At 45.2% G+C, this 20,222-nt stretch overlaps 2 protein-coding genes across 2 annotated transcripts in view; both read left to right on the forward strand.

The window, feature by feature from the left end:
• The first annotated feature begins 468 nt into the window (after positions 1–468).
• On the forward strand, positions 469–1,604 carry LOC129081181 (translation initiation factor IF-2-like). The gene is made up of 2 exons (XM_054586706.1): positions 469–554; positions 632–1,604. Exons 1-2 carry the CDS (start codon positions 469–471, stop codon positions 1,602–1,604), a joined length of 1,059 nt encoding a protein of 352 aa, XP_054442681.1.
• Positions 1,605–1,614: 10 nt separating this feature from the next.
• The window catches only part of HS6ST3 (heparan sulfate 6-O-sulfotransferase 3), a 590,074-nt gene continuing 571,466 nt past the window's right edge, over positions 1,615–20,222 (forward strand). Inside the window, exon 1 of the mRNA XM_054586484.1 lies at positions 1,615–2,321. Within this exon, the coding sequence (XP_054442459.1) occupies positions 1,615–2,321 (707 nt within the window). The remainder of the gene's footprint in view (positions 2,322–20,222) is intronic.

Here is a 20,222-nt window from a genome sequence, read left to right on the forward strand (position 1 = left end):
ACCCATCCATGATCTGAAAAACAGAAATTGTTATTACACAAAGATTTGGTCCTCAGGTAAATGCCAAATTTAGTTGGTAAAAAAATAAAGTTAAAAAAAATGTGCCCATCAACAAGAGCTTATTTCACTTAAGAAATACAGGGGAGTGTAGGTCTTATCCTCCACACTGGGGGGAAGGGCTGAGTCGTGCAGATGTCGGAGCTCCATGTGCACGAGCAGGATGAATGTCAGGAGGTGCCCCCTGAGCTCCTCTGACTCCCTCGGCACCGCAGGCTTGTGGGAAGGGCTGTCCGCGGCCGGAAGGGATGAGGTGTGCGTTGAACCCAGAGCCGGACGGATGCACAGTAGGCGCCTCATGAATACTGGCGTCTCACCGCGAATGGGTGCTGGCTGAATAAAGTTGCAGCGTTGGACACACCACGTTTGTGGTGAAGGAAGGACTGGAAGAAAACTTGGGCATCCGCTAGGATGTCTTGGGTGGCAATTCACAGCAGCCTGGAGCCGACCGCCCCCGCTCTCAAGGGGCCAGCCTCCCGTGGCGGCGTCCCGCGCAGGTGAGTCCGCCCGGCGCCCGGCGGCGGGCGGGGGCCGCCCCTGTCGATAGGCCAGCCAGATTCCGCTCCACTTTCAGACGGAGACCGCCGCCGCGGAGCGCTCTCGGATCCGCGCCGGCCGCGCTCTCCTCGGGGCCGCTCCTCGCTCCGCCTTTGCCGCCTCCCCAGCCTCGCTCGCGGCAGAAGGGATTCCCGGCGCCAGCTGCCTCCGCGAGCCCCGCGGAGCGGCGGGCTCCTCCCCTGGAAACTCCCCCGGGGCTGGGGCAGGCTTCGGCGCATGCTCCGTACCTAGGGCAGGTTTTCGCTGCGGGTAGCACGGCTCCTGTCACATCGGCTGGCGGGTTGTGGCGGTGCCAGCCAGTGTGTGCGAGTGTGTCTGCGTGCCCGCGCCTGGGCGGACCGACCCGGAGCGGCGGTGCGACTCGCCGGGAGAGGCCGCTCCGCACAGGCGCCTCGCCCGCAGCCGCCGCGGGGGCCCCTCGGCAAACTTGCGGCGGACGCTGTCCGCCCTCCGCCCTCGCGGCCAGGGCACCGGCACGCGTGCGGGGCGCGGTGCCCGCGGCCGGCCGGGGCGGCGGGGCCGGGCCGCGCCTTCGCCCTTGGCCAGCGCCCTGGCGAGCCCCATGCAGCCCCCGCGCTCGCGGCCGCAGCTGCCTGGCTGCCCGGCGGCCCGGGGCAGGTCCGGGACCGGAGCCGCTCGACCCAGCGCCTGAGCGCGGGCGGCGGGATGCCCCGCGTGGCCTGAGAGCGCGCCCGGCGCCCCGGCGGGAGCAGGAGGCGGCCCGAGCCGGGCGCTCCCGGGAGCGCAGGGCGCCCCGCGCCGCAGCCTCGACCGCACGCGCCGGCGCCCGCCTACCCGCTCGGTCCGAAGGCCCGGCTCTTCCCGTCCCCAGCGCCGGAGCGCCGCGGGGCCGCCAGCCAGCCGCACGTCTGCGCGCCAGGGGCATGGAGGAGCGGCGGGCTCGGAGCCGCGCCCCTGAGTCCCCGAAACTTCCGAGCGGGCGCCCGTCTGCGCCGCTGCCGCCGCCGCCGCGTCGCCTGCCGGCCTGAGAGCGGGACCATGGATGAAAGGTTCAACAAGTGGCTGCTGACGCCGGTGCTCACTCTCCTCTTCGTGGTCATCATGTACCAGTACGTGTCCCCCTCCTGCACCAGCTCCTGCGCCAACTTCGGGGAGCAGCCCCGCGCCGGGGAGGCCGGCCAGCCCGCCGCCCCCGGTCCCGCCCGCCGGGCACAGGCGCCGCTCGAAGACCGCGAGCGGCGGCCCCAGTTGCCCCCGCCACCCCGCGGTCCGCCCGACGGGGCTCAGGGGGCTGTGGCGCCGGAAGACGAGGACGAGGAGCCCGGGGACCCAGAGGAGGAGGGGGAGGCAGAGGAGGAAGAGGAGCCGGACCCCGAGGCCCCGGACAACGGCTCCCTGCCCCGGTTCGTGCCGCGCTTCAACTTCACCCTGAAGGACCTGACCCGCTTCGTGGATTTCAACATCAAAGGGCGCGACGTGATCGTGTTCCTGCACATCCAGAAGACCGGGGGCACCACGTTCGGCCGGCACCTGGTGAAGAACATCCGCCTGGAGCAGCCCTGTAGCTGCAAAGCGGGCCAGAAGAAGTGCACCTGCCACCGGCCCGGCAAGAAGGAGACGTGGCTCTTTTCGCGCTTCTCCACCGGCTGGAGCTGCGGGCTGCACGCCGACTGGACGGAGCTCACCAACTGCGTGCCGGCCATCATGGAGAAAAAAGACTTTCCCCGCAACCACAGCCACACCAGGTACTGTCCCCTGCCCCCTCTGGCTCCCTGCCCCCTCCCCGCCCCTCTCCCCCCAGCCCGGACCCCGGGCCGGTCTGCTCTGCTTGGGCGGGCTTGGGAGCACCCCAGCGTCTTCCAGCGGTTGGGGCAGAGGCTTTGGGAGGGGGGACAAGAAACCTCTGGATAGTGCCCTGGTCTTGAACTCTCCCCTCCCCCGCCCCCATCGCTTCCCGCCACCCCCTCTCACCTTCAAAGGTGTCCGGAGCCGTCCTGTGTTGTCCTTCCTTGTGCCCAGCACGGTGTGGCGTCCCTCAAGCAGAAGCTTGGAAAACCCTGGATGGGCCAGGAGGCCTGAGTCAGATGAGCAAGGGAGCATCTTGTACTTAAGCACTATGAGTGGAAACCCAAACCAAGTGCACGGCAGAGGAGCTGGGCCCAGAAAGGCAGGGCAGGAGTTTTCCAGGCAAGGGGAGGCTGGAGAGGAGTCCAGTTCCTCTGCAAGTGGCCCTTGGGTTGCTGGTCACCAGCTCAGGAAACAGTCCTCTTGATGGTACTTTGAGGATACATGTTCAAATTCCTGCGCTACCTTGATAGAACCCTAATGCTGGAGGTGGTTTTTGTTGCTGAGCAATGCCAGGATTTTGACTCCTGCTGTTCTCAGCAAGATTTCCACTTTCCAGGCCAGGCAACCCATCAACTCATAAGAAAAGTATTTGTCAAATGCCTATTGTGTGCCTGGCAATGTGCTAAATGCTAAGTGGATACAAAGATATAACAAGTAACATCTCTTCTTTTCAAGACAGAATGGCCTTCCCCCCTCCCCCCTGTTAAATAGTAATACTGCTGAGAATTAGGAAAGTTTGACATCTTAATAGCCAATAAAACTGCTTACATTATTAACATCCTTTGAGAGAGGCATGGGCTTGAGAATTTGGTTGACTGTTCTTTCTGCCCATTGCAATTTGAAGATTAATCTGACATGCTTGCTCAAGGGACTAAAATATTAAAAGCTTGGAACACTAGTTTATTGAAGTTTTTATCTCAAAGGTTTCAAACAATTTGGTGTATGGAAATAGGAATTTAAAAACTCAAGCTCAATATGTTGATATCAGATAGCTTTTGCATTTGACATTATGGAAAAGCTTCATTTACTGGCAGCTACCCAGATTCTGGAATTCACCACCACTGAAGCATCTAATTCTACTTCATTTCTCCAAGAATGAGCAAAATTTCATTATGGGATTTTTTACTCTGGCAGTTTTTCAAATGCTTTCTTTCCTCCCTGCTCCTTTCCCTGTTTAATGGAAATTGGTTAGAAAAAAAAATGCTTAGACTTGGAATGAAGGCATTCGACTGCCTTAGTATATTTTAAGGACCCTTTACTTCTAAATATTTCTAATTGTGTAGTATTTTAGATCCTGCCTCTCTATTTCAGCTTATAACAGTTTTTCAATTAATTATTACTTCCATACTCCCGAACAAACAAGACTAGTGAGAGGGAATATCTGTTACGTTTTACCCCAAATTGTACTTTCTGGAGTTAGGCCTTTATGTAGTAATTCCTGAATAACCTCTAAGAGCTTGTTAGTCTGAGTCCCACCTTCCATTTCACCAAAACCAGAGACTTGGACTATCACACAGAAGCATTTAATGACTCTTCGTTAGGCATCAGTGTTGTTTTCTACTGATGTATAGAAAAGTCTTATTGAATGGATGAAGATTTTGGAGGAATTAGAGATTACGGTATCTAAAAATAATGGGGTTTTTGCTTAATTTTGAAATACTGCTGCTGCTACAGACCCAGCATAAATTATGGCAGTAAGGGTTCACTTCTAAAGGAAATGCTCAAGATCTCTCTACTCTGTGATGTAGGAAAATTCCACCATGACTATTTGAACATATGGTTTCTATTGCACAGTCAGATGCTTTTCTCTGTTTAGCAGTAGGCCATGAATGTTCATTTTACCCTGATTCCCAAGTATCAGGTAATCACCCTGCACTGGTTTAGTTTTGAAAAATTTTTAATCTTTGACATAATAAGTTTTTTTTGGGGGGGAGCACTTTTTATAATCTTTCTTTCTCATCCCTCTCTCCCCTTCCCAGTATTTTCAATTACTTTTCTTCTCTAGATGTTGTAGGAAGGAATAGTTGTGGTTCGTGTGAGGTGCCCTGCATCAAAAGCTATGGAGGAGAAATTGAAGAGATGTTCAGTAGCATCTTCCTCACACCGAAGCCTGAATTAGGTGTCTGTCATTGGAATGTCTGCACCCGGCATCCTTACAGTCCCCTAGATTAGGCTTGATAATGGAGGTATATTTCCCCAATGCAAAATGGCAGATAATCTATTGCTACATAATGGGAACGAGGTTCTTCTTCAAATAGGGCTGACTCAAGGCAAGAGAAAGAAGCACATCATGTTGATGGTGGTTCCCTGGTCTCTTTGCCTTTGGAGTCCCCCAGCTCCCCACGCCAAGGCCTCCGTTCGCCATGTCTCGCAGGGATCACAGGTCAGAGCAAAGATGCTGGGCCAGATGGGTATGGTTCTTGTGCTTACTGGCTGTGTAACCAGGAGCGGGTTACTCCTTCTGAGCTTTAGGTTCATCATCTTTAAAACATAGGTAATTATTAGTACTTCTCTCACAGAGATGTTATGAAAACTACGTGAGAAAGTGCATGCAAAATGCTTAGCGTAGTACCTATTCATAGTATAATAAGCTGGTATAAAGAACTTAACACTTAACAGGCAGGTCTATAGTAGTTCATTCATTGTCAACTGTAATAAGAATATTTTCCCTAATCAAGGCCTTCTCTCACAGAATGATCTGCAGCCAGTTCCTTAGAGCCCCTTAGTATAAATGCTTCACAGTAATTGATAGAGATAACATTTTATGATTGTTTATGTCGAGACAGAATCCTACGTTTGAAACAGAAATAAGTATTATACACACTTATGGGCCTTTGGGCATCAGACGTTGCAGGGGACGGGATGGGAAACAAGGGCAGAGGGTGCACAATGTAATTGGTGTGTCTTCTGCTGGTGACAAGAAACACTGCCTGGAACGGCGAAGGAGGTGAGAGGCGGAAGCCAACTCTAACAGGAGCTGCATGGTGAGCTCAAGCAGCCACCCTATGGAGTGTAAGACCCGGGAAGGGGAAGGCTTGGTGGCTGGTAGTTGGGGTCCAGCACAAGTGCATTTTTGGCCACAGAGAGTGGTTAGAATAAGATAGAAAGCTAAGGGGAAGATGGCACATCTTATGACCGCTTTTATCATATCGCTGATGATTGCTTGCATTGTCTTTTGCTGTTTTCTCCAATTCCATATTTCTTCGTTATGGTATGTTTTCCCCTGAAGCATACCTAGGTGGCCAGAAGGCTCTTCTTTGCCATTGTTGAATATGGATAGAATCGTAACATTTTGTGACTGAAAAAAGGCTAAAGAGATAATCTGGTCCCATCATTTATAAGGCGAGTGGGTAATCTAATCTTAAGAAGGTGAAATCATAAGTGTCTTCCAGGGCAGTTGTGTCTTCCTTTGAGTAAGTTATAGTCAATGTTTTGCCTCCTATTTACTATGAAAAGAACAGTGGAGAGTGTGTCTTGCATGCCTACTGTGTGCCAGGCACTATGATAGTTCTAGGAATATAGTTTTGGACAAACCAAACAGTGTCAGCCCTATGAGCTTAGGTTCTTACGGAAAATAAACCTTGATCTTCTTTGGTAAGTGAGTATCACTCTCATTCTTAAATAATGCTGAAAGGAGATTTCATCTAAATCTTTTGTAGGTAAGATGGCAGCTTTTCTCTTTTATGACCTGTATTCTGTTGGTCCTGTTAGAGGTATGGGAAGCTTATGAATATTGTATTAGACAGGACACTCTGTGCTGCAGATGGTGCAAACCTAACTTAAACTCAGTGTAGTCAGAGAGGAATTAATGTGGTTTAATAACCAGACCACAGGAAAGGTAGGGGTAGAGCTGGTTTCGAGAATGACTGGAATGGGAGATTTGGGGTCTTTTTCCCCCACATTCTTTTGCATATTGACCTCATTCTGTCATAATTGGCTTATTCCACGAAACGGGTAAGTGGCTGTTATATCTAGTACCTCCACATGCTGAGAGGAAAGCAGATTTTTGTTCAGTTCCTGCTTGGAATCTTGGGGAATGACTCCAGATTGGAACTTGTGGCTATCCTTTCAGCCAGCCAGGGTGGCCAGGGAGATGAAGTCCTCTGATCCACAGTGTGTCACAGATTTACCCCGTGACTGGTGTGTGTTGGGGGATCCCAAGAAGGGCAGCTGGCATGGACAGGGCTCCTGGGTTGACCACTGGGCTCTAGGCTTCTAGACAAGCCCTTCCAGTTGTGTCAGCTATAGGTGTACATGAACAAGAACTGAATGAGCCTTCCGGTCTCCACTCTGCGTTCTGTTTAGGAAAAATTTCAAGTCAAACTGTAGCTCCAATTTCTCTGCAGCATCTGGGAACCATGTCCTACGAGGACTAACTGAAGGTACTGATACTATTTAATAAGGTGATAGGACAAATAAAGAGAGACATAAAACTCGTCTTCAAATGGTCAAAGGAGGAAGGTGTGGGAGATGGAGGACACTTGTTCTGTATTTCTGCAAAGGACGAAACTAGGATAAATGAGGAGTGATGGGATAAGGATTTCGACCCTGAATAGGAAATAACTTTATACAATTTGTAACTGTCTAGAATAAGAATATACTCTTTCGTGAAGGGGCATGCTGCCCAGGAGCAAAACCTTTAGACATGACTGATTCATTACTGATGTAAAAGGGAATCCTTCCAGGGGAACAGCCCAAGGCCGTCTGGCCTTTTATTTTAAGGTTTGTGTTCTAATCTAAGCTGAGGGCTGGCATCTTTCTCCTCTCCTGCCCCATGCTGAGAAAACAAAACAACCCCCCTCTCTCCAAAAGAAAAAGGACTATAAATGAGCTAGATAGTTCTCAATCATTTGTAAATATTTCCACCAAGGAAACTTTTGGTCAAGCACAGGCTGATGGTATAAACTGTTTTATATGTTCAGGGCCAAGAGCAATAAATAGGTCCTGTGGACTAGAATGTCTGCTTCCTAATAATAAGTATAAAAAGGTAAAATGAGAAAATATTAGACAACGTGCCACAAAAAACCATAACCACTTTGAAACATCATCCAGTTATTGCTTTTCTTTAGACAGCAGGCTAAAATATAGAAGGAGGCTGCAGAGCTCTGTTTCAAAGACAATCTAGAATATTATGGCTCATATTGCTTTCTAAAGAATAATCTTTTTGATGTCTCTTCTAATTAGAAATGTTGAACTGCAAAGAAGGTTAATTTTCACCACCAGGTTTGTGTGCAGTGCAATCTAAGGAGATAGGAAATTGTTCTGTCTATCTGCCATATTCACTTATATGTTCATTACATGTGTTGCTTCTGGTTCAAACCACCAATGTTTGCTATACATCAGAAGGCAGTTGAATGAAACCCATTCAGTCTTTTCAGTTGTGAAGATAGGACCGGAGGAGGTAAATGGTAATAGATTTATTTTCCTGCCTTTTCTTGCTGGTTATCTTGAGATTTTTTGAAAGGGCTGATTTTAGGGCTATATAAACGTTCATGTAATAATTGGAAGCTAGGTAAATTTAGCCACTAACAATGCGGATTTGCTTAATCTTAGACTCTTAAATTATTATTCCCAAAAGCTAAATATTATCATCTCATTTTGACTAAGGACAATCAGAGGCTTATGGCATTTGGAAGTTATTTATGCTTGATAATGAATTAAACAGGTCTAATTGAGACTGGCAAATCCTAATGTGATTTTAAGAGTCATGAAATAAATTAATTATTGGGCCAAGAAATAGGAGTATGAAAACAATTAAATGGGGGAACCCAAATTAGTATTTTGTGGTAATCACTCATCTTGTTTTTGAGTTTGTTAAATTATCGTTATCATGTATATATTCTCTGTTGATTTTAATTGGCTGATATGACTCTGTTTTAATTATAGCCAAGAATTTAACTATATGCTGGGAAGTTTACCAAACATCTTAGGCAATGTTACTTATTTACATCCTCCTCTAGCAAATGTAGCTGCTCAGTAAAACACACGTTCCCAGCACAGAGGCTGACCTGTCGAAGATGCTCCATATCGTATGTTCTAGGCTCCCTTGTAAAAATATCAGCAGAACTTGACAAGATGGTGGTTTTTCAAAAGATGAAATTGTCAAACGCTTTATATCATGACTCTGTTCTTTCGGGCGCAAACCCTTAGTTCTACTATAAATTGTTCATAGTTGCCTTCCATAAATAACACGGTGCCAACTCCCCTGATTCTCTAGAAGAGGAGTAAAAGCAAGGATAGAGGCCAGGGCTCATTGGATTGTTCGAGGAGGCTTCTCCTATTAGACATTATGTCACAAATCAGAAATTGATAGCCTCGCTTCTTGGGAAGGCTAATGTCATCATTCATTTTCACTTTGGGGAAAATAGCCTAAATGGCAAGCGTGGGGACTTTGATGTAGGATGGGAGGGTGAAAAGGGATAAATAGGGTCAACGCTAGGTTACGATGACGGGTCAAACTCAGGTGGGTGGCTGTGGCTAGAGACTGTGATGTGGGAGAGCGATGGGAGGAGCCTCCGAGTTAGGAAAAATGTTCTTAAGAGAAATGAGAAGAAATCAATGACAGAGTGATCACCCACTGGAAGGTACTGAAAATTGTGCTGATGCGCAGTTTGTGAATTTAATTAGGGCGAAGTCTACGAGCGTTGGCTGTGAAGTCAAACCAGGTAGAGATGAATCTGGCTCGATCGAGTGCTGTCGTGTAACCCTGAGTGAGCACGGCGAGTGCCAGAGAGCCGGACACACAGACGAGGTCGCTGCTCTTTTTTCATCGGACTCTTCGCGTACATTCATGCTGTTGTGTGTGTAAAAACTCAATGATAGGTAATCCTCTGCTACCCTTTTTAAATCTGGAACCTGCCATTCTGAATAATGCAAAAATGAATTTGCAGGCTGGTAAAGCCACGAATGATAAAAGTAAATTCTTCAAATACCAGGGACACTCAATGGGCATTTAATAAATATTGCTCAATGGAAACTTGTAGTTCTTCTTTTCTTCAGCACAGCATTTTATTTTTTATGGGAAATTAATGAAACAGCAAGAAAAATGTTTAAATACATACAATTAAATTCATAAATGAAGCAATCCTGCAGTGAAATTGAATTAGTTGCCTGTGGGCACATAAATATTTGTAGTTCATCGCTATTATTAATATCTTAACGTGCCTTTATTGCTAAGTATTGTGTCAATTTGTTGTCAGATCCTTGCATTTAACACCATATGTTCATCGTTGCTCCTGCCCTCTGGTTTCTTTATAAACATCAGAGGGTATAAATGCCAAGCACCTTGATGTCCTCCATATTTATTTGTTAGATTTTACTGAGTATTTCTTCCAGCAAATTCAAGGTTATGGATGTATGACTGTAAACCTGGATGATAGCGTCTATATTTTGTGGACTTTAATTAGGAATTTGTAGAATTTTATAGGTTTGCTTCACAAGTGAAAACATAGTCCTAGAAAGAAGAATAAACATGACTTTAAAGATAGATATGCAGTAATTTAACCTGTGTGTAGAAATTTCAAGGTAAGATCGGTATAATCCAGTAAAGAACAAGGTGACATGCCAAGCAAGAGAGAACAGACAGTGAATGCAGAGTGTAAATTAGAAGGATGCTACAGAGGAGGGAGAGAAGAAGGACAAAAGTCGTCAAGGTGAAGAATGAAATTCTGAAAGAACTGAATCAGAAAGAAGCTAATAATGAAAGTAGAGGTCAGGAATTTATCTCGCATGCACAGTTTGTCTCATTAGTGCATTTATGGGAAGTAATCAACTATCTAGGAGGCTCTGTGACTGGGAGTGCTGGTATATTGAAGTGCTGCTGATGTTCTTTTATTTACTTACACATCCTTTTTCTGTATCAGAAGAAGATATTGCCCAGGGCCTGGCCACAGAGGTATGGATGGGTTGAAGGCACCAACATTGGAGCTGAGGTACTTTGCAACCAGGAACAAGGGGAAACTGTGAACCCTCCCTGGGCGCCAGTGGCAGAGGGAGAGAACCGTGTTGTCAGCATCCCTTGTCTGCTGGAGTGCGACAGGAGCTGCCGTGTGGATGGTAGGAAGGGCTTCCCCATAGGAGCTGTTTGGAGAAGGCAGCTGCCGCGCAAGGTACGGAGCTGAGGCACAGAGGAGGGGGTTGGGGAGGGACCAGCCTGGCCGCTTTGGCCTCCTGTCTGTCCATCTCCTACCGTTGTCTTCCATTGGCTGAATCCACCTGGAAGCTAAAGGACAGGAGAGCCAGTTGATACAGTCCATGCCCTCAGCACTGCAGAGAAAGACGGGGAATGGATTTGGGGGTTGCGAGGGCAGAAGGGGATGGAAATGGAGAATAACCAGTACAGTGCCTTAAAATAGTTTGAAACTTCTTCCAGTTCACTTTATGAATGTCTTGTTCAGTGCTATAAATGATACCAAGAATAAATGCCCTTTCTTTGAGTATCTGCAGCACATGTTTCTTTTGTGTGGACTGTTAGTGACCCCCTAAAGAACGGTGAACGCAGGAAAGGACACTCAGTTAAGGAGCAGTCACCACAGGCACGTGACTTTTTGCTGAGTAATAAAAATAATAGTAAATTTGGGTGTTTTGTCACATTAGTACCCCAGAGTCAGCTGGTAATAGTGACAGATGTGGGTAGTTAGAGCTGTATTATGATGCATAGTACACAACACACATTTTATATTACTTCTGTGTGTAGTATTTTATGAATTTGAAGTTATATAGTTAAGGGATGACAAAATAGTTTGCAAAACTGGTGGTAGTTTTCAAAAAAGCATATTTATGAGATGAGGTACTTTCTGTTGCTTTATTTTCTTCCAAGAACATTAAGAACATTTATGTGGCTTTAAGTCTCTGAAGGTAAAAGGTGAGGAAGGAAAGGAATTGCATTGTATTTGGAACAATTCTAATGTTTTTAGGTTTAAATGACTTTTGAAACACCATTTCCATATTTATTTTGGGAAAGATAGGCAATGCCTGACAGGATGCATGCATGCAACTCTGCGCAAAGCATCATGAACTTGGAATCTCCTAACATTAGATACTGAAACATAGTTAAATAAAGTTGGTATCTGAGGAAACCTGACACAGGGAACTTGACCCAAGGACTCTCAATTCACTGCTTTAATGCCAAGAGTCAAAATGCCATTAGCAAAACGACTCACCATAGAATTTGTGAATTACAAAACAAAATTCAGTGTACCACCTGTATCTCATATACCTATTGGGATTGGAGCATATGTGTTTAGTTCATTTCTCCCAGACATTGGAGGGGACTTGAGTTGCTGGGAACAACATTACTCATGGAGAACACCCCTACTTCCTTCCTATTTTGCACGGCCCCCTTTTGCACACAGTCCCTTCTTTTGTTTCCTGGGACACCGTTCTGTGACATGGCTAGAGTTGGCAATGGTCCGTAAACCTGAGGATCATCTTCCGCTCTCGCCTCTGTGAAAGTTACCATGATACCATTGCCCCAGGAATTGTTTTCTGCTGGTTGTGAAAATTATTAGCTCTCAGGAACCTGTATTCTATTCAACTGGATTTAGGTCCATTTCACCTAAGGGACCAGGGAGACGCGTCAGAGCAGGTTTTCTTTCCCACCTCGCTTCGTCAAGTTTGTCACTGTGCCTTCTGTATGTGCAGTGAAGGAAGTGGATTGACAGGTAGTTTTATTTCTAATACTCCTATTAATAAACATTTCTATCAGTGGCTCTATTGATAAATAAATATCAAACATGTTATGGATAAAACATTGGACAACATGAAGGAACTTAGGTCTACTGGGTGTGCCAAATTTATTTTCTGATGCATTTCAAAAATTTTTATTGTTGACACTATTGCAGTTGTCTCCACTTTCCCCGCCTTTGCCCGCCTCTGTTCAGCCGCTCTCCCTCCGGCAGTCCTCAGCCCGGTGTCCGTGCCCATGGGTCATCACGTATGTCCTTTGGCTAATCTCTTCACCTTCTTTCATCTGACCCCCTCGCCCCATCGCCTCCAACAGCTGTCGTCTGTTCCATGTGTCCATGCCTCTGTTTCTGATCCATTTCTAAATCTAAAAATATTTATTAACTTTCATTGCCCCATTCTTTGCCTTCTAAATTCGGACTGACGCCTACCACACCACCAAACATAAATTTCTTTGCTTCGAAAGTTTTATTCTCCAAGTTCCTTCTGTGTGCTATAAAGAATAATTAATGTAATGAAAAAATCAATATTGTGTATAAATTATTTAGGCTTTACTATCATTGTAATTTTCTTTTCAACACCTATTGATTGGCAACAATTCATTTGTTAATTTCTTCCTAATAAGATATTCATTGTGTTAGGTCTGTCGTAGTGCTGTCCCTGCAGTTTCGCACATAGGTCATGAATTACTAATGATGCAGGGACCCAGTGAACTCACCAGTGAGTGCGGTGAGGTGGACCACAGGCAAAGGGGAGTCATTTGAGATGCTGTCTTACTGAGACGCTGTGTAACCAGACAGCTGCCGACCACTAAGTGAGTAGATTCTTGGGGATATTGATTTATATTTTAAACTTTGATGGGCATATGTTTTTTCCAGATAGGTATGTATATATTTCTTTTTTCACATTAATGTTGAAATCCCAAATTCTCTTTTAATGGGGGAGTTGAGGATGGTCATCCCTAACTCTCTGTAACAGTGCCACAGATGTGTCGGTTATTAAGTGCTGTTCTGGCAGTTGCCCCCTGAATTATTTCAGAAGAGTGCGAAAACTCTGAGACCTTTTGGAAACCCCAAGAGATTTGAGTCCAAGAAATCAAACTGCCAAAATTCTTGGCAGTGAGAACTTTTGCATCAGCTAAGTTGGACCGGAGAGGCAAAATGGTATCCTGAAAAGAGCTCTAAATTTGTAGTCTAGCAGCCAGGGTTTGAATCCAGGCTTCCTCATCGACTTGTTTACTTATTTATTGTGTGGACTTCTTGCCAAGATTTAAGTTTCCTGAAGATGGTGACTGTTTTGTTTCCTTCTGCATTTTTAGTGCCTGGACTAGTGCCCATGAAAGAAAGTAACCACAGATAAATTTACTAATTTATTGGACAACTTGGATAAGAATATTTGTGCTTTCTCCTTTTTTAGAGTTGGTGTGGCTTGAGGCCTTTTGGTATAAAATGGAAATGGAAGGAAAGTTGGATTTTGGAAATGCAATGAATATATAATTTTTATAGAGAGTTTCAAAAATTGGAAATGACAAAGATTCATTTGAAAAATATGCAAAATACACATTCAGCTCTACAACTTGTTAGAGTAATGAGCAGTTTCTTTTAAAACAGGATATAATATATCATAAAAGGCTTATCAAAATGCATATGTCTTTTCCTTAGACCATCAAAAACCTTTTTTCCCAGAGACCTGGCACAGATCAAGGTACAAAAGTTTGTGTTTTTTTCCTCCATTGCTTTTCCTTTTTGAGAAAGTTATCCTAAAATTGATATTTTTAGTTTCGTATTTAGAACTTTATCATTGTTTTTCTATGACAGCTATAAATTATAGCTATCAGTTAATATGTCCCAAAAGTAAGCTGAGAATGTAACTCTTCTTTATTTAAGGTGATTTAGGATGTGACGTTCCACTGAGCTAGCTATTCACTACATACTTGGTTTTGCAGTTAATTACCAAAAAAAAAAAAAAAAAAAAAAAAAAAAATCTAAAAGTTACTTTTGAAAAAAATATCTTCCAGAATCTACAGTGTGTATCACCATAAAGATCTATCAGAGAATAATTTTGCTTATTAATGAGCTGGTTTTCATACATGAGGCTTGTCTGGTCATTCCCAGGAAGGTTTACACATTTGCATGCATGGAGACCTCCATGTCCTGGGCCAGGGTGGATGCAGTTCATTCAATAAGCTGACGGAGAACTATGACCGGTGAGACAACTATCAGGAGGTGATCCAGAAGATGGGGGGTCCTTGTCCTGTATTGAGCTCTTTATCTTAACAGCAACCCTGTGAGGTAATATAGTATCCCCATTTTACCAACAAAGAATCCGAACAGGATGCCGCTCCATTTAACAAAAATTCAAATTCGCTTAGTAATAAGACATTTTAAATCTCCTGACAAGCCCAGGGAGAACTGGCTGGCTCTGTCTCTGCAGCACTCTGCAGGTCCAGGGAAGCAGAGAGGCAGAGAATGGAAGTTCGGAAGCCCGACCGTGAGCTGCAGTCCTGACTACTGCTTGTTCCTGTGTGACCTGCACAAACGGCCTGAATTCTTTAGGGTTCAGCTTCTCAATCTGTAAACAGTGGTGAAAACATTTCTACCTGGTGTTAGTGATTAGGGTCTCACGAGTTAATGGACCCAGTTAGGAGAATACCTGAGCGTAGAAAGTACTCATGAAAGGTTAGCTACTGTTATCTTACGGAGGACCCAGGTATTTTCCACGTCTTCACTCTGCCATCTTGAGCTCACTGACCTGGGCTATGGGTGGCTTCTTTCATGGTTGCAAGAAAGCTGCAGTTGTTCAGTTGGCTGCAGAATTTCCAGACCAAAGGGACGGCTAGACCTGAAAAGGTCACATTCTCACCCTCGAGACAATCACTGGCAATGGGAATGGGACCTCCAGGATTTGTTCTTGAAGAGGGGGATAGGATTACTCTTTCTTGAGTTTCAAGTGGACAGCAGAATGAAATCGTTCGCCCAGCAAGGGGAAGGGGGGATGCATGTTGGAAAGGCTACCAATAGTGTTTCCATCCTGTTTTAGTGAGGCACGTGGGATGAAACTGTAAGGCTAGACTTTAAACCCAGGCCTTGACTTCCAAGTTCTAACCTGTCAATGATTTTAATTTATATCTGCTAAAAGTCCTGCATTTCTGTGATTGGTCAAAGAACTGGGATTATTCATTTTTTAAAGTTCATGCCTTTGTTGGTTCAGTCAACTTCAATATACATTTCCTGAATGTCTATTATCTATCATCAATCACATACCAATTCAAAGAAATCAGAGAGAGAAGAAATAGTCATTACTGCTGATATACTTTGATTGTTTACTCTGTTGTAGGCAAAGTGCCTTATGTATCTAAGTACCTGCATTAAGTAGGTGCTATTGTCATCTCCATTACACAGAGGAATGAAGTTCAGGGATGTTAGGTGACTTACCCGTGGTTGCAGAGCTATTCCTTCAGGGAGCATGTAGGTATTTTCACCCAGGTCTATCTGATTTCTGAGCCAAATCTCTTAATTCTAGGCTGTGCTGATCTTGTATGTATTTGTAAGCTAGTTGAGCTGGTCATAAGAGCACAGACAGGAAGGAGTGAGACAGGACCAAGGTCAGACCTACTGTGGGTTACTATACAAGTCTTGTTTCCTAGTGTTTGTATTTCATGCCTTGATACCTGGGGCCCTGCTGACCCTGGAGGGATTGGCCCTCCCAGGCTCAGCTAATTTGTAGAGAGAATGAATGAACATGCTTTTCATAGGAAAACCAACCAATCCAGAGTCCATACCGTAGCCACTTCCTTTATCCCGCCCCCCGTATACCAGGCCACTGTTGCCCGTGCCCTAACCATCCAGGGCCAGGTACCAGGCAACTTAGGATAGCCCAGAGCCCACTGTAATTAATTCAAACTGGCCGATCCTAAAACTTCTTACTCTGACTCACTCGTTCCTTCCCTTGGAAAGCACAGTAAAGGTTCTTGTCCCCATCTTACCCTGGTGTCCTGTGCCTACTGAATGGTCCGGTGCTTTCCCACATAGCACAGATCCTATGTCTAGGTATCTGTGAGTATAAAAACCTTCTTCCTTTATGACAGTCATTCACATGTCTCCTTGACTTAACACGCATGATTAAAACAAGTCCTGGATATTTTTAAAGCTGTTACTGAGAATGGAACTCAAACATAGGACAAAGAGCATAAAAGCGGTAAAGAGTGGGTACAGTATAGAAATCAGTTTTTAGCATACAGGTGCAAGGTCAGGTTGAGACTTGGTCTCGGACCAGTGCTCTCACGTCCATTGTCAGGACTGTGGACTGGTTCCAGAGACCGGAGTGGAGCTAAGTCTTCAAGTCAGATGGTTCCGAGCTAGAGGAGGATGTGGATGCAGGAAGAGGAGGGAGAAATCGAAGGGTTGTAGAATTGCAACACCGAGCAAAACATGAGGCGGCCAACTTTTTATAATTTAAATAATGGTATGAAAACATTGCGTTGACTGGTTGATGAGGGAGATATAAAAATACCTAATTTTATTTTGAAGTCATTTCTTTCTCTAGCTAGCTAGCTGGTTAGATTGATAAATTCCTTCATGATCGTACTCAGCCCGATACCAGGCATTGGGGAGGATACAGATTGAGGAGAAGATGTGTCTTGGCTTTCAGAGGTGAAATCATAGTTATGTAAATCATAGGCAAGATGCCTTGGAAATATTTACATCACAACATTTAAGTCAATTCATGGTAGTGTAATCAGAACTATATATATAAAAGTTCTGAAGAAGTTATGCTAAAAGGAAGGAAGAGTGTGAATATTTGCAGGAATGAAGAAGGCACACAATAAAGGCTATGGATTGGCCCAAGACATAGAGTGATATTGAGATGTGCATACATCAGTTTATAGAGGACCCTGAACACACACACACACACACACACACACACACACACTCTGGACTGATAAAATTATTTTCATTCAGTATCAAATTTCAAATAACTTAAACAGTGATAGCTTTATAAATATGACCATAAATTCTTTGATACTGTTTTCTTCAAGAGGCGAAGCTGAATTCCTCTCCCCACCCCTAGTATTGACTTCAGTGACTTGATTCTAATGAATAGAATTCGATCAAAAGGATGAACTGCCACATCTGAGGTTAGGTTGTAAAAGGATTGTGGCTTCTGTGTTGGTATTGTGTTTTCTCTCTCCTGGATCCCTTACTCTGGGTGAAGCGGTGTTCTGAGCAACCTTATGGCAAGGCCCACATAGCAAAGAACTTGAAACTTCCTGCCAACAGCAATGTGAGTGAGTTTGGCAGGGGATCCTTCAGCTCCCATCTAGTCTTTTCGAGGTTGGAGCCTTGGGAGAGACCCTGAGCTATGTCTGAAAGCTAACAGGAATGATAAAGCAAACAGCAGTGATTGTAGGAGTGATGTGTTATGAAGATGAGAGATGATCTGATCACAGAACACAGGATTTCATCTATCTTCTTCCCTCTTTGACAGAAATGAAGGCAGAATATTTGAACACAGAAACAGGAAGGTTGGAGAATTGATTGTTGAAAGATGAGGTCGTTCTAATTTGATTGCATCTTCCTCATGAAGTACGAAGCAAGGTCATTAGCTGAGAGTGGGGAGGAGAGGAAGGAATGTTGGGAATATGAAGTGAGGAGAGAAGGTGTGAATAATTATCTCAGAGGTTGCGAAAACAAATTTCCTAGGCAAGTATGCTGCCTGGCAGTATTGAGTTCTGTTTTGAGACCTGTGATCATAAATTTGAAACCAGCTGGTTAGCATGGTTCTGTCATTTTCTTCAGCAATGTTACACTGCTCTGGTGTAGGCATGGAGTAAGTGCACAGCTGGATTCACCCAGGATTGGGGTTTTAGTCAGGGTGGAGCAAGGTAGTGATGGCTGCTTGCAAGGGAGGATTTATAGTGCCAGAATATCTAATTTAGACTGGGTAGGAGCTAAGCAAGATATGAGGGTGGTGACAGATAAGAAAAGTGGTAGAGTCAGTAGTATGTGTTGTGATTGATTGTCGAGGTCTTGCTGAGGTTGGGGAATTGCAGGAGATGCGGTTGTAAGTGTGCTGGACCATAGGGCATGATATGGTCAGAGAACAGGCTGTTCGAAATTGGGATGCTGGAGTGGGTGCTGTAACTTACATGATTATGTGAATGACTGTCTGAAGTGGGGGAGGAAGTGATCATTGGAGCTAAGAACATCGCGGAATGGTGGGGACTAGAGGTTGGATGGGTTACCCATGTAAATGTTGAAGTCAAGAATGATGGTAAACGTGGACTCGGAAAGGAGAATAAGGAGCCTGGGGCTGGAGGTAGGGGGTACACGATGACAGCACCTTGGGTTATGAAGAATGGCATGTGCTCCAGGAGACTGTGGGAATGCAATTCCTTAACTCAGACTTCTAAGCTGTTGAGTTTTTCAGAATGGCGATGAACCAAGAAGGAAAGGGACAAAGAGGAGAGAAAGAGAGCAGAAAATAAAAATAAGAAAAGAAGTAGCAATAGGAAGTTAAGCAGAGATGGAAGAACCCAAATATCCCTCCATGGAAAAGGGCAAGAGCTCTCTGTCTTTCAACATCCAATTAGGGCGTAGGAACTCGTATGTGAGGAGGTCAGTTTGCAGCATTCCATGAAAGGTTGCTTATGGCTTCCACTAGCAGTATATGTCTCATTCAACGACAGCTATCAAGAAACAGTTTTGTTCAGCATTCTGTCTTTTTGAAAGCAGAAATGTGCATAATACTCATAAAGTGCCTGTTTGAAAGCCCAGGGGTACCCAACCTTTTGGCATCTCTGGGCCACACTGGAAGAAGGAGAGTTATCTTGGACCACACATTAAATACACAAACACTAACAAAAACTGATGAGCAAAAAAAGGTTTTAGATAAATTCGATTTTGTGTTGGGCTGCATTCATAGCCATCCTGGGCTGTATGCGGCAGGGTGGACACCCCTTAAGCCTTGGTAACAAAGGAACAAAGATTCTGTTCTCTGAAAACTCCTCTTGTGGGGGACAGCTGTGTCCCTATGCTGATGGATAACATGAGGTTTTTCAGTAGAGAGAGGTCCTCACAGGAAATAGAATCTGATCATTGGCTGTGAGCTGAGCCCTAGAATCTGGAAGCAAACTCAACAGGTCATATGTCAATATGCAAGAAGATAGGTTTCTGGTAAATAAAGGTTTCTTGAAGAGATAACTCACATTCACAAAGAGGATCGGACCCTTTCAGACCACTCCTGGTTCTGCAGAGATGGGTCAGGGGGAGGGTGCCTTAGGGAATGATTAGTAAGGCTCCAAAAGGTTACGTATTGTATATATGTGAAGGGGGCCTCGTTCATTGGTAGATCGGCCTGTGTTTTGTCCACAGCTTGATTCTTTCCACATCGGGGGAGCTCCTTACATTTATTCACAATCTGATAACCTCTCGTTCTGTCCTGAAGAGCATTGCAGACCATACAGTAAGTTACGCTGGTGATAGTGACTGCGAGGTGTCCGCAAGGTCAAGAGGGGCTGCGGAAGGGCCTGGGCATGAAGGTCCAAAAATGGCCTCAAAAGCTGGAATAGGAAAATACAAATGGTGGGTGTGCAGAGCAACCAGTATTTATTGAGCCCATACACTTAATGTTTGATACTATGACGAGTTTGGGCACATGGAGGTGGCTCAGGCCCTGGTGATACAAAAAGGTCACTTTCTTGATGGGAGACAACAGCCTTAACAACTGAGATACATTGTGAGTAGATTGGAAGTGCTCGGCGCTGGAGGTGAAAGGGTGAATCAGAACTGAGAGCCAGCAGACTGAAAAATGGGCCATTGGAATGCAAGGCAGAGGCTCTGCACTGGCCTGTGCAGGGAGGTGCAGAGAGAGCAGAGGAAAGGGATGAGGCATCACCTGCAGGGGCAGGCGGGCTTCCTGGGAGGAGACGAGTAATTATAAAGGGTCATCAGAACTCAGAGTACAGAGTGGCTAATTTCGCCTAAAGGGTATTATGATAAAGACTTCAGGAGCTACGATTCAAGGACCGCTCAGGACTTAACCTTGTCAAAGAACTTCTTCACAATCATTCCTCGTGCGTGTATATCTTGGATGTGTCCTGCGGACATGCTGCA

Source organism: Pteronotus mesoamericanus, unplaced genomic scaffold (assembly GCF_021234165.1).
Source record: "Pteronotus mesoamericanus isolate MK-2021 breed Mesoamerican mustached bat unplaced genomic scaffold, CSHL_Meso_final contig_94, whole genome shotgun sequence".
Classification (NCBI taxonomy): Eukaryota; Metazoa; Chordata; class Mammalia; order Chiroptera; family Mormoopidae; genus Pteronotus; species Pteronotus mesoamericanus.

Bases quoted from the DNA above. Each gene is read 5' to 3' on its own strand.
- LOC129081181 (XM_054586706.1), top strand. From the start codon at position 469: ATGTCTTGGGTGGCAATTCACAGCAGCCTGGAGCCGACCGCCCCCGCT. The intron at 555-631 runs GTGAGTCCGCCC...CTCCACTTTCAG, and splicing joins CGTGGCGGCGTCCCGCGCAG to ACGGAGACCGCCGCCGCGGA.